The sequence below is a fragment of the Anabrus simplex genome, chromosome 2 (assembly GCF_040414725.1).
Source record: "Anabrus simplex isolate iqAnaSimp1 chromosome 2, ASM4041472v1, whole genome shotgun sequence".
NCBI classification, from domain to species: Eukaryota; Metazoa; Arthropoda; class Insecta; order Orthoptera; family Tettigoniidae; genus Anabrus; species Anabrus simplex.
The window spans coordinates 179,551,167-179,565,654 of NC_090266.1; the positions used below are offsets into that span (position 1 = coordinate 179,551,167).

At 36.0% G+C, this 14,488-nt stretch overlaps 1 protein-coding gene across 5 annotated transcripts in view; it reads left to right on the top strand.

The window, feature by feature from the left end:
- The window catches only part of RhoGAPp190 (Rho GTPase-activating protein 190), a 1,293,865-nt gene that overhangs the window by 368,775 nt on the left and 910,602 nt on the right, over window positions 1-14,488 (top strand). For all 5 annotated transcript variants that reach the window (XM_068226122.1, XM_068226123.1, XM_067140451.2 and 2 more), the window contains exons 12-13: window positions 9,718-9,841; window positions 9,958-10,159. In XM_068226122.1, coding sequence (XP_068082223.1) covers window positions 9,718-9,841; window positions 9,958-10,159 — 326 coding nt within the window. The remainder of the gene's footprint in view (window positions 1-9,717; window positions 9,842-9,957; window positions 10,160-14,488) is intronic.

The following is a 14,488-nucleotide window of genomic DNA, read 5'->3' on the forward strand; positions in this document are numbered from 1 at the left end:
AGAACTTGAAGATAAAAAGCTGTGGTGGAGTGCACCTTCTTGGCTTTGCACACAACATCAGCAACCAGAGCATTCAGAAGAAATTGAAACAGAACTACTAGAGCTGTAAGTCACAACAGTTACGTTGACAGCAACATCAACCAGCATTCTACTGAATAAATTCTCGTCATTTCCGAAATTATGCCGTATAGTAGCATATTGTCAAAGATTCATTTATAATTGTAAACTCAAACTGCCCGAAAGGAAAAAGGGTTCACTAGAAATACAAGAAACTTGTAAAGCAGAGAAACAGGTAGTCAGATGAACACAATTAGAAGCATTCCCTCAAGTACTACATTGCTTAATTAATAATCAAGAACTCCCAAAGAAGAGTTCTCTAAAGTCACTCAGTCCGTTTCTGGATAGTGGCGGACTGATTAAGGTTGGAGGAAGGCTTCGTTTTTTGGAGCTAACATCAGAAGAGACGTTCTCTGCTTACACCAGCAAATCATCACATCACCAGAATGATCGTGGAAAATGAACATCGTCGTCTGAAGCATTGTCCCCCAGAGCAACTGTTACGTGCAACTCGACAACGATATTGGCCTATCAGTGGCAGAATAGAAGCGAGAAAGATTGTCAAAAGGTGTCTGAAGTGCTTTTGTTACCATCCTACAGTTCCGGAGGTACGCGTGGCAGATTTACCAAAAGACAGGGTTAGGTTAGTTGTTCGACCCTTTGTTACCACAGGAGTGGACTATGCAGGTCCAATATCTCTAAGAGAAAGCCACAGAAGAAGCCACATTCATACTTACAAGAGTTACGTAGCTGTATTTACATGCTTCAGTACCAAGGCAGTGGATTTGGAGTTGGTGTCGGAGCTAACGACCGAAGCTATCTTAGGGTCGTATTCATGAACGAGACTTTGACTTAGACTTAGACTTAGGAGGCGGTAAGTCGCCATTTCCATTTCATAATCGCTACTTGGATGTAAGTAAACTTAGATGGCGACTTACTTCCAAGTCGCCGATGTTCCGTACTTAAGTAGACTCTGAGATAAGAAAAATAATAAAATGGCAGATATTGCTGATGTAGTTAATTTTGTAGACGAAGTTGAAGAGATCCAGGAAATTATTCAGTACGTTGTGCCTAATCCTCGACGTATTATGAGAGATGCACAGAACCCAGTTGAATTTTATACAGAAAATGAGTTCAGAAAACAATATAGATTCGACAAACGTACAGTATTAGATGTACTAACGATGTTCGAAGACGAATTACAGAAATATAATAATCGAGGATCACCCATACCTCCAATAATACAGTTGCTAATTTCGTTAAGATATTATGCTACAGGTAAGAGTAAAATTGTTGTTACTGCAGTGTAAAGTTTTTGCACTCTCTACTCATTGTGTTATCTAGTTAGGTTAAGGGATGATCAGTACAGATTAATGCATTCTAATGGTAATTATAATAGCCTTTCGCACTTCCATGGTTTTCAGGTAACTTCCAAATTGACTCCGCAGATTTACGAGGAGTAAGCCAGCCCTCAGTATGTAGAATAATCAGAAGAATATCGATCCTGATTGCCCGAAAGAGACCACAGTTTGTTTCGTTCCCACATGAAGCTGAATGTCGAAATAATGCGCGTCATGTATGAAAGATCCCGATTCCCTGGAGTGGTTGGAGCTATTGATTGCACCCATGTACCAATAATAAGTCCCGGTGGCGACCATGCTGAGGTTTTCCGTAATAGGAAAGGAATTTTTAGTTTCAATTGTCAGGGCATAGTCAACCATGAGATGAAGTTTATTGATTTCGTGACGGGTTGGCCGGGTTCTACACATGATAATAGAATTTTCAGCAACAGCAGGATTTGTTTACAATTTGAAACGGGACAGCGACGTGGATTACTCGTTGGAGATAGCGGTTACGCTTGCAGGCCATTCTTGATGACACCCCTTATTAATCCTCAAACACCAGCTGAAGAAGCATACAATGCTTCTCACATTCTTGCTAGAAACGTAGTAGAGAGAACATTCGGAAGCTGGAAGAAAAAATTTCAGTGTTTATCAAGAAAGTTTACATTGAAATTAAACAACATACCTCCGGTCATTGTGGCTACCATTGTACTTCATAACATTGCTGCAGATCGTGGTCTCCTGGAAGAACCTGATGAAGGGAATGACTGTGGTGAACATCATGACTGACCTACACCCCAAATGTTGGGAGCTGTAGCCAGAAGACGCATCATAGAATGATATTTTAACTAAAAGTGTTCTGTGGCATCTAAAATAACTATCTAAAATAACAACATTACCCTTTCATAAATGCATTACCACAATTATGTAATATCATTTGCTTCATAAAATTGCTTTATTAATGCTCTAAAATCTATTTTATAATAATTGTGCCCATTTATATAATAATAATAGTGTGTTCATTAATGTTAGTCATTTCAGGTAAGGTTAATATATATATACATTATTAGTTGTATTTAGTTTTTTTTTAATTGATGGAGTTCATTCATCTGCATAATAGTCAACTTATGCACCTCCTCTTGGTACTTCATCCTCGCTGCATGGAACTCCTTCTCCTGCTGAATCTTTAGTTTGTGAAGCTCTTTCATCTGCTCTACATCAAGTTCCCTCCTGGCTTGCAGATATGACACTGCCTCAGTTCGTGGTCTATTTACACATTTGGACATACTTGTACTCTTTCTTCTTTCTGTGGCTTCCTTTTCGGCTGATGATTCTGCCAGTAATGTAGGCCCACTCTCAGCTCCGGATGTTTCCAGTACTTCAGTGACTTCATCATACAACACCTCCTCTTCTGTCTCCTCTTCACCCATGAATCCATCACTGTCAAAAACACTCGGAATCCTCAGATTAAGGTGAGGTACTACACTTTCCACCATTGCCAGAAAACTGTCATCCTTGTCACCTTTTGCACTAGGGCCTCCACCAGTTGCAATACTCTCCTTTCTTTGCTCCATTTTGCGTTGCCTAGATCTAAATTTTATATTGTTCCAACACTTTTTTTAACTGCTCTCCACTTCTCTTGCTCGTGTTAGCTACACTACAAAATTTTACACTAATATCCTCCCACGCTTTTAATTTTTCCCTCATATTAACACTGTCTGCCTTTTTGTTTTCGACTGTATCTTTCTTCTCTTTCACTAATTCTAATAACACTTCCCTTTCATAGTTGTTGAAGGCTGGCAATTTTTTCTTTCCATCCATCGCCGAGAAATAGAAATTTAACTGTATTGATTTTAGAGTCCAATGCAATCTATAACGCAGGAAACAGCTGACTTTCTTCTTCTTCTACTGCTTTATTATGAAAACAACCTTGAGTGATGCAAGACGCTGCACTGCTCTTCCATTGTTTTCATTGCCAACTTCATATCTAATTCTTCACATCGTAACTTACCAAAGTCTACTTACGCCAGAGTCTACATTGTAAAAGTTGCGTCTATGAAACAGACTTCCACGAAACTCAACTAAGTGAACTTACGTAAGTCAAAGTCAAAGTCTCGTTCATGAATACGACCCTTAGCTGCACTCCAACGCTTTACGGCGAGAAGAGGTTTGTGCAAGCACCTTTTCTCGGATAATGGGAAGAATTTCATTGGAGCAGCCAACGCACTACAAGATATCCAGTCCTTCTTGGAAAAGGGGTCAACAACCATTACCTCCTCAGATTTCTGTAAAATATTTTCACCGCTTTGTCAATACTTATACATTTTATTTAATTTAATTACCTTACATGTACATGTTTCGAGAGCCACTACTCTCTTCTTCAGCGGTGCCAAACATTAATTGATCCTTGGACTATGGTACCATGGTATAATATAACAAGTATATATGAATTTAGAAAATTGTTACAACAATTTCTCTTAGTTTCACCTTTCCTATTTACTATGTCATTTGTTGCAGATTTTACTGGAAATTTCCTAAGTAATGTAATCTATTAAATTAATCTCTATATGTTAATTTATGTCCTTATTTACATCTGAGGAATAATTATTTCTTCTTGTCTAAATTTAACATTTACTTGTCATTTAGTGGAAATACTTAAATAAATCAATTTGTAAAATAATAGATAAGATCTATAAATAGTCTTTATCCTAAAATCGTAAAATCATAAATGATAAATATCAATTCGTAAAATAATAAATAAATAACATCTATAAAATTAGTTATCCTTTAAAATGTTTCTGCCCTCTTCTTTCTTCTTAAAGTCTGCTATAATTTTCTAGACCTCTCATATCAGAATATCTTCTCTTCATCTTGTCCAATTCCTTAAATAAATAAACCAAACAAACTAACTGTAGAGACCTTTTGCGAAAAAGATGGTTACTCAGATGTCTGGAGAAATTATTTAGGCCTACTTAATTCATTCCATCTAATTTATCCAAAATTAAAATGATGTGATATTGGTCTGAACCCAAACAATATGTCCTCCTTCCTTCATTCCTTCCTTCCTTCCTTCCTTCCTTCCTTCCTTGTCGTCAATCTGCTACTCTGCTACTGGTTATGCGATGACCATGCTGGTCGCTTTCTAACCGTCAAACTCCTTTAAATAATAATAAACCAAAAACTACTCTTTAGCGATGTGTTTATAAAAGAACGATATCTCAGATATTTAGAGAAATTTGTATTTACTTACTTCAGCTCGACTGGTTGCCAAAATTTAACCTTGACCGAAGTATTCTTGTACTAGTTTGAATAAACAAACGTGTTCTGCTCTCTGCTGTCAATGACCTTGTTAGGCTCTCTGCTACCTGTCGTTGTGCTGCCGGTTTGTAATGTAGGGGATGGAGGGGGCGCGCACTTGTGACCGGAACTATTTATTTCGCCCCTTCTTTCTCTCTCTTCTTATGATTATATGCCAATCGGTACATTGCATTTTCTTCATTCAGTGATTCGTTTAAGTTATTTTCATTATCGTTTCTCTGATCAATATATATATTTATTTTCTCTAAAGCGTCCATTAATTTTCCTTTCGTTGTCGTGTGCAATATTTCCGCATCTTTGTCTATTTCCGTAAAATTATGTTTGTGTTCTTCCATGTGTTCTCCCATTGCTGAGAATCTCCTGTGTTTCACCGCATTCACGTGCTCCTTGTATCTCGTCTCTAAACTCCTCCCTGATTGTCCAATGTATTTTTCCCCACAATTTTGGTATTTGATACAATATACTCCTGATTTATTAAACCTGTCGGATCTATTAACCTTATGCGAATTAAATAAAATTCTCTTATTATTATTATTATTATTATTATTATTATTATTATTATTATTATTATTATTATTGTTCGTCTTAAACGTCACGTCAATGCCCTTTTTATTAAATATCTTTTTTATTCCGTATGAGTGTGTATTATGAAATGTTATTGCCACTACATTCTTCCTTTCTTTGTTTTCTTTTTCCAAGGTTGATTTCTGTTTATTTATTAATTTGTCCTTCATTTTATCCACGTATTTCTTCGTATAACCATTTCTCTTCGCGATCTCATATATGGTGGTCATCTCTTTTTCGAACGCTTGTCTTTTTAAGGGAAATTTAAGTGCCCTGCTGATCATACTATAAAACGTTGCCCTTTTCTGTTGGCCTGGGTGATTGGAGTCCTTCCTAATAGTAGTACTAGTGGTTGTTTCTTTCCTATAAACCTGATACTCTAATTCTCTATCATTTCTCGTTACTTTGATACCCAAGTAGTTCAGTGAACCTCCTTCCTCTGATTCCATTGTGAATTTTATATCTTTTTCTATTTCATTCACCCTTCTTAATACTTTTATCGGGCTTAATTCTTGCTCATCTATGATAATGAACTCATCGTCCACAAATCTCAACCATTTAATTAACCCTTTAATTTTCTCAATTTTTTTGGTTTTTTTTTGTTTCCACATAGTCCATGTAAATATTCGCTAGAATACCTGACGCCGGGGAACCCATAGCCAATCCCTTTTCCTGTTTGTATATTTTGTTGTTGAATCCAAAATAGTTGTAGAGATCGAAGAATTTATAAAATTTATAAAATTGTTAGAATACGTATTAGAGAACAACTATTTCGGATTCATCAACAAAATATACAAACAGGAAAAGGGATTGGCTATGGGTTCCCCGGCGTCAGGTATTCTAGCGAATATTTACATGGACTATGTGGAAACAAGTAAAATAATTGAGAAAATTAAAGGATTAATTAAATGGTTGAGATTTGTGGACGATGTGTTCATTATCATAGATGAGAAAGAATTAAGCCCGATAAAAGTATTAAGAAGGGTGAATGAAATAGACAAAGATATAAAATTCACAATGGAATCGGAGGAAGGAGGTTCACTGAACTACTTGGACGTCAAAGTAATGAGAAATGATAGAGAATTAGAGTATCAGGTTTATAGGAAAGAAACAACCACTGGTACTACTATTCGGAAAGACTCCAATCACCCAGGCCAACAGAAAAAGGGAACGTTTTATAGTATGATCAGCAGGGCCCTTAAATTTCCCTTAAAAAGACAAGCGTTCGAAAAAGAGATGACCACCATATATGAGATCGCGAAGAGAAATGGTTATACGAAGAAATACGTAGATAAAATAAAGGACAAATTAATAAATAAACAGAAATCAACCTTGGAAAAAGAAAACAAAGAAAGGAAGAATGTAGTGGCAATAACATTTCATAATAGACACTCATACGGAATAAAAAAGATATTTAATAAAAAGGGCATTGACGTGACGTTTAAGACGAATAATAATAATAATAATAATAATAATAATAAGAGAATTTTATTTAATTCGCATAAGGTTAATAGATCCGACAGGTTTAATAAATCAGGAGTATATTGTATCAAATACCAAAATTGTGGGAAAAAATACATTGGACAATCAGGGAGGAGTTTAGAGACGAGATACAAGGAGCACGTGAATGCGGTGAAACACAGGAGATTCTCAGCAATGGGAGAACACATGGAAGAACACAAACATAATTTTACGGAAATAGACAAAGATGCGGAAATATTGCACACGACAACGAAAGGAAAATTAATGGACGCTTTAGAGAAAATAAATATATATATTGATCAGAGAAACGATAATGAAAATAACTTAAACGAATCACTGAATGAAGAAAATGCAATGTACCGATTGGCATATAATCATATAAGAAGAGAGAGAAAGAAGGAGCGAAAGAAATAGTTCCGGTCACAAGTACGCGCCCCCTCCATCCCCTACATTACAAACCGGCAGCACAACGACAGGTAGCAGAGAGCCTAACAAGGTCATTGACAGCAGAGAGCAGAACACGTTTGTTTATTCAAACTAGTACAAGAATACTTCGGTCAAGGTTAAATTTTGGCAACCAGTCGAGCTGAAGTAAGTAAATACAAATTTCTCTAAATATCTGCGATATCGTTCGTTTATAAACACATTGCTAAAGAGTAGTTTTTGGTTTATTATTATTTAAAGGAGTTTGACGGTTAGAAAGCGACCAGCATGGTCATCGCGTAACCAGTAGCAGATTGACAACAAGGAAGGAAGGAAGGAAGGAAGGAAGGAAGGAAGGAAGAAAGGAAGGAGGATATATTGTTTGGGTTCAGACCAATATCACATCATTTTAATTTTGGATAAATTAGATGGAATGAAGTACGTAGGCCTAAATAATTTCTCCAGACATCTGAGTAACCGTCTTTTTCGCAAAAGGTCTCTAAAGTTAGTTTGTTTGGTTTATTTATTTAAGGAATTGGACGAGATGAAGAGAAGATATTCTGATATGAGAGGTCTAGAAAATTATAGCAGACTTTAAGAAGAAAGAAGAGGGCAGAAACATTTTAAAGGATAACTAATTTTATAGATGTTGTTTATTTATTATTTTACGAATTGATATTTATCATTTATGATTTTACGATTTTAGGATAAAGACTATTTATAGATCTTATCTATTATTTTACAAATTGATTAATTTAAGTATTTCCACTAAATGACAAGTAAATGTTAAATTTAGACAAGAAGAAATAATTATTCCTCAGATGTAAATAAGGACATAAATTAACATATAGAGATTAATTTAATAGATTACATTACTTAGGAAATTTCCAGTAAAATCTGCAACAAATGACATAGTAAATAGGAAAGGTGAAACTAAGAGAAATTGTTGTAACAATTTTCAAAATTCATATATACTTATTATATTATACCATGGTACCATAGTCCAAGGATCAATTAAAGTTTGGCACCGCTGAAGAAGAGAGCGGTGGCTCTCGAAACATGTACATGTACGGTAATTAAATTAAATAAAATGTATGTGTATTGACAAGGCGGTGAAAATATTTTACAGAAATTTGAATATAAATCAATACGGACCAACATGGTGAAAATAATCAATTACCTCCTCACTCGCTCAGCAGCAGATAGAGTGGAGTTTCATTCCTCCCCGGTCACCCCCATTTTGGGGGATTGTGGGAAGCAGCTGTAAAGATGATGAAAAGTCATTTGCTGACTGAAACACAGGGACGCATGCTAACTTTCGAAGAAACCTACACTATTCTTTGCGATATAGAGGCTGTATTAAATTCACGTCCCCTTACTCCCTTGCCAAATGATCCAAATGATTTAGAAGTCTTAACACCAGCACATTTTCTTCTAAGTGACTCGATCGGGCAACCTGTCCAAAGGGATTTATTGAGAGAACCCAGTAACCGCTTGTCACGTTGGCAGCATTTGCAGAAAATTCGGCAGTGTTTGTGGCAAAGATGGCAGCGAGAATACTTGCAGGAATTGCAAAAATTCGTCAAGTGGCATGATACCAATCGACATATTGATGTTGATTCTTTGGTGCTGTTAATTGAGGATAACATCCCTCCTCTAGAGAGGCCCAGGGGTAGGATAGTTCAAGTTCACCCTGGATGAGATGGTGAGGTGAGAAAGAATAAGTATTTTTACAATAGGTATAAGATTACAATAGTTAGTTGAAAGAACTCCTTTCAAGGGGAGCAAAATGTTATGAAGAGACTTTTAATTTTTGTAAATTTATTTCATTAATTTAAGTTGGCACTTTCCAAGCCTATTTCCGATTGGTCCGTTGATTTTGTATTGTTGAAAATTGTTACGCATGCAACTCATGTCTGTCATCAAGTTGTGATATCGCATCATTAAGACATATCAAATGAAATAAAGTATTGAAGGCACCAAGTTCCTTTACTTCAAAATCAAAAGCAAACAGTAAGGGAAGAAAAGGTATTTAAAATGAAATAAGGAAGTTAGGTTATTTTCAAACGATTAGTATGTAATGTGTTCAGGACCTTTCTCCAAGCAGCAGACAATGCAGAAAAAAATGTTGTAAAGACAAGATAATAAAGCTAAAGGTGAGGATCGTGAAGAAATGGGAGTTGGGTGATTGCCGAATAGCATTTTCACTAGTTTATCAGGGCAACTGCAGTTCAAATCCCAAGCAATACACGAAATATTTCTGAAATGGAAAGTCACGTCCCTGTAGTTTGGATCTCCTGTACAATAAAAATCTTGGGGATGTGACAATGGTATCAATATTCTTCTCAAATTATAAGGTTGTTTTGATGCTGAAGAGTTAAAATGTTGACATAATCAAACTTTCAAAGATCTTTCTACATGTAACTGTACACTGTTGAGTTCTTCATTAATCTAGCTCTTGATTGTATATGCTTCAAAATGATCTTTGTCTTTGATTATATGTTTTGAATTTGGATTTCTCTCTTTTCAGGTGCAGTGTGATGAAGATGAGTATGAAATTGATTGTCAGCTCTATAGTTTGGATTATAGGATAATTGATGGTGATGTTAGTTTACCTCAAAATTCATTCAAGACGTCAAAGTTTTTGCCAAACGGTGAGTGCATATGTTTCTTCGAAAAATCTTAATTATTTTAGAATAAAATTGTACTTTACAAAAGGATTAGAAGTTATATGATCATATGAGTTATTTTGTTGGATCTTCTGTTTTAGGGTGCTTTTGTGTTTATTCTAACCCTGAATCCTTTGAATATGTGCGTGAGAGCTTAGAGAAGACTTTACTGTCCAACCTGGAGCAGGAGGATCGCCTACCGTTTCAGGGGCTACCAATTGTTATTCTGTTTGTACCTGATCCATCCGTGGATGAAAAGGAAGTTTTGCGCCTTCAAGAAGAAGGACAAAGTTTGGCTGACAGGTGTGTAGCTGTTTATGAGTTTAAGTTATAATGCCTTCAGCCAGACTGAAGGATTTCAATTGTTTAGTGACATACCATTAATGATTTGTTTCATATATTGATGAAAGTGTGTAATGGACTAGTATAACTTGGAAACAATTCTCTAAACCCATGGGTAAATAGTGAAAATATCAAGCTCGATTAGTAGGTGGTGTTGTTGTTTATTATTATTATTATTATTATTGTTGTTGTTGTTGTTGTTGTTGTTACTTGTGAGGTAATCCCAGTTGAATATGGACCATTATGAAATTTTTAACCTTTAGTTTGGCTATATTAGGCTGGTATTTCGATTTAAGTTGTTTACGTCTGTTATTATTATTATTATTATTATTATTATTATTATTATTATTATTATTATTATTATTATTATTGATATTATTATTATTATTATTATTATTATTATTATTATTATTATTATTATTATTATTATTGAATAATTATTATTGAATACTAATAATAATAATAATAATAATAATAATAATAATAATAATAATAATACCTACGTAGTTATGTACAGACTTTATTTGGTATAAATCATGGTCGTATCATTTTTTATTTGTGTGTTGTATGATCTGTCTTCTGTAACAGAACATCTCAAGTTATGTCACGATACTTCTGCTGTACGTTTATTAGTATGACTTTATTTAATGTAAGAACACGTAATTAATAGTATATAATTTATTATTACCCGTAAATGTGATGAGACTCGAGAAGATACGAGAAAGCATGTTGTGTCAAACTTTTCTGAAAGCTGACCAGGCATGATTTATAAAAGGGCAGTCTTAGGTAGTTGAGTCGAGTTTTTAGTGAGAAATGTTAGTCGAGTTAAGTATGTGAACTCATGTTGTGGTTTTACCGTTGAAGTGGTCATGTTGTTTTTGTACCACATGTGATCTTGTCAAGTGTTCCGTAGTCACTTGAGTTCAAGATGGTGGCTAATTTGATGTAACTAATAATGTGTGTATAATTAGTAAATAAAACAGTGTACCCAATTGACAGCATCTTGTGTGTGCGTCTTTGTGAATACGATAATATAAATTAGCTTATTCCCTCGGATCTTATTTAAAGATAATTCTTAAAATGAATTAAAAATGTAATTTTTTCCACCTATTCAATACAAAATTGTTACCATTTCTAATGGTTTGACCGAGCTTGATAGCTGCAGTCGCTTAAGTGCGGCCAGTATCCATCCAGTATTCGAGAGATAGTGGGTTCGAACCCCACTGTCGGCGGCCCTGAAGATGGTTTTCCGTGATTTCCCATTTTCACAAAAGGCAAATGCTGGGGCTGTACCTTAATTAAGGCCATGGCTGCCTCCTTCCTACTCCTAGCCCTTTCCTGTCCCATCTTCGCCGTAAGACCTATCTGTATTAATAATCTTGACCATGATGGTCGGGATTGGATCCGTATTGACTTAGTAACAGTAAATATGTTGGAAGATAGTCCGCCTAGTCAATACTATACTATACTGAATAGTATTGACTAGGCGGACTATCTTCCAACATATTTACAGACCTATCTGTGTCGGTGCAACGTAAAACAACTAGCAAAAAAAAAAAAAAAAAAAAAAAAAAAAAAAAAAGATTGGTTCGCCTAATCGGAGGTGGTCAGATGGGCACCCGTTTGAGGCTAGACCATTGCGGCCAGGCTTGTGTGACGTAAATGTGGGCAGTTTACGTATCAAGCATATGTCACAGTGAAGCGAGAAAGCGAACGCACTTTGCAGGAAGGGAACAGTGGTGTCCGATTTTCATTATGAAGCTCCATTCCTCTACGCAGTGAAATGCTGAATGGGGTACAGTATTTAGGAAAGAAAAAAACCCACTACAACCGCAAGAAAACCGACCTTTTCAAGATATTCCTGTTTCATTATACTGCACTAGATGTAAGCAGTCAGTTTTATTTTCTTATATTTATACATTCAAGGAAAACTAACACGTTATAACTTTTGTTTTATAATTTACAAAGGTACCTGGCTTAAACGTACAAGCTACGATTTGAAATTCCTTGGATGGGATATCTTAAAAAGGAGAATTCCTGTTATTCATTCAGAAAAAAGTAATATATTGACATAATTCAACAAGTTTACTGCTTGATTTTGCACGGTGTAGTTGTGTTGTGTTGTTTGAATTTCCTTGTTCACTGAATTTTGAAATTAGTATTTAAAATTGATCAGGCGTCCGATGATAATAGCTGGCCTCTAAATGGCAAGGGAGTTTGTATCGAGTGGGTGCATATATATTTACTATCCATGATTAAAGTACAGCAACAGTGTAAATCCATCTACCAAGTAGATGAACAGTAAGCCTTCAAATAAATAACCTTACTGATGTTATTCCCGGTAAGCATCATTGGATTGTTAGCGAGTTTATCGGATAATTTAAACCCAAGCAACCACGAGCCACAGCTTATCCACTTTAAGTCTATTATACTCTGTTAGAAATGCTTCTAAAGCACCTCTTAATATTGTAACCGTTCATCAGTATGCCATAGGCATGTTAGGAGGTTTAGTCAACCATATATGCCGTTTTCCGCAACATTCTGTTACATATAATGTCATAATTAGCAGTTCACATTCCAAACCGGGACACGAGTTGCGATACGCACGCTCGAAGGAAGCAGGTCTCTGTGCTGTATTGAGAGAAGGATAGCGTATTACCGCGGAACCTTGAAATTGTGCTCTCACTTGGTGCGAGAGAGATGACGCTACACGTGAAAATTTATTTTTTCAGTGAGTGGGGTGAATTAAGGTGTGTTAACCCCCAAGAAATAAAATTCCTTACTGATTCAATACTCCATTCATTGGTGCCAATCCACCATATTTTACTAAGAAGGAGAGGAAGAATACCTTTTTCTGAGATAATCTATGGAAATTTATAAGTCAGGTCTCATTCGAACTGACGTATTTTATGCAAATTGCCGATGCATATAAATGCAATACTTTAATAGTGGATCGGTAATGACGCATGTCATATAGTAGTGCGCAGACTGAAGCCGAGTGCTAAGATTTGGCAACGTGAGGAAAAAAGTTGGAGTAGTTACGAGATAATCCATGACGCATGAATTTATAAAAGGACGCTCTTGAGATTGTGAACGACCCGCCGATCGGATAGACTTAAAACTTGATCAGTATAAAGCAGGGGTCAACACGTATCAGTGATGAACTATGGATAACAGTGTGTGAAGTGCTGTGTTGAAGAAAAACATATCAGTATGGTGTAAATATCATGAAATGAGCCGTGTGGAACGAGATAAAGTACAGTAGTGATTAATTGAGGTGTTACTTCAACATTTAATCCTTTAAATATTCGTGACTTCAGTGATGGCTTATGATGCAAACATCAGAGAATGGGCAAACGCATCAGGTTGTTTTAGAAGTAGTGAGACAGCCAATTACATTCAGTAATTAATAGTGGCCGATTTCGAGGCATTTAAACAGTGAGTGATGCTCAGTAAATTAAAAGAACGGTGTTCGTGATAGGAAACATTTGCATACTCCATGGACACTCGTGGTAACAATTAGTCCAGTTGTGTGATAAAAGTGGAAATGAATAGTGATTTATACAAACTTACTGCTATTCGGGTTAGTCCATTTGAATCAATAAGTGGATCTAATCACTAGTAGCTTCTTTGAAAACACATAAACGGTGTTCATTAACCAATTTTCCCATTTTTACCTGTATGTTCGTGAGTGATTGTCGAACCCAGGATTGGAATCGACTAGAATCGCGCCTAGTGCCAGCATTCATCTCTTCAGGGAACGTCTAGAGATTCCAACAGTAGAAGACCACAATTCAAGACATGGATGGTACCACAAGGGAAAGGAACCAAGGACTATTTAAGAATGAAGCTGTCATCATGAAGGTCTAAAAATCCCAGTTGTACCCTCGAGATGGCAGCAAACCACACGCAGTATCGATAAGTACCTTTTTTAATATACTAAAGCATGAGATCTACACGTCGATATTGACTTTTATTTGTAAATAAAAGTCTTGTTTATTTTATGTAATTAATAATATTAAATGTCCGGCTCCATGGCTGAATGATTAGCGTGCTGGCCTTTGGTCACAGGGGTCCCGGGTTCGATTCCCGGCAGGGTCGGGAATTTTAACCATCATTGGTTAATTTCGCTGGCACTGGGGGTGGGTGTATGTGTTATTCTCATCATCATTTCATCCTCATCACAACGTGCAGGCCGCCTGTGGGTGTCAAATCAAAAGACCGGCACCTGGTGAGCTGAACATGTCTTCGGACACTCCCGGCACTAAAAGCCATACACTATTTAATTTC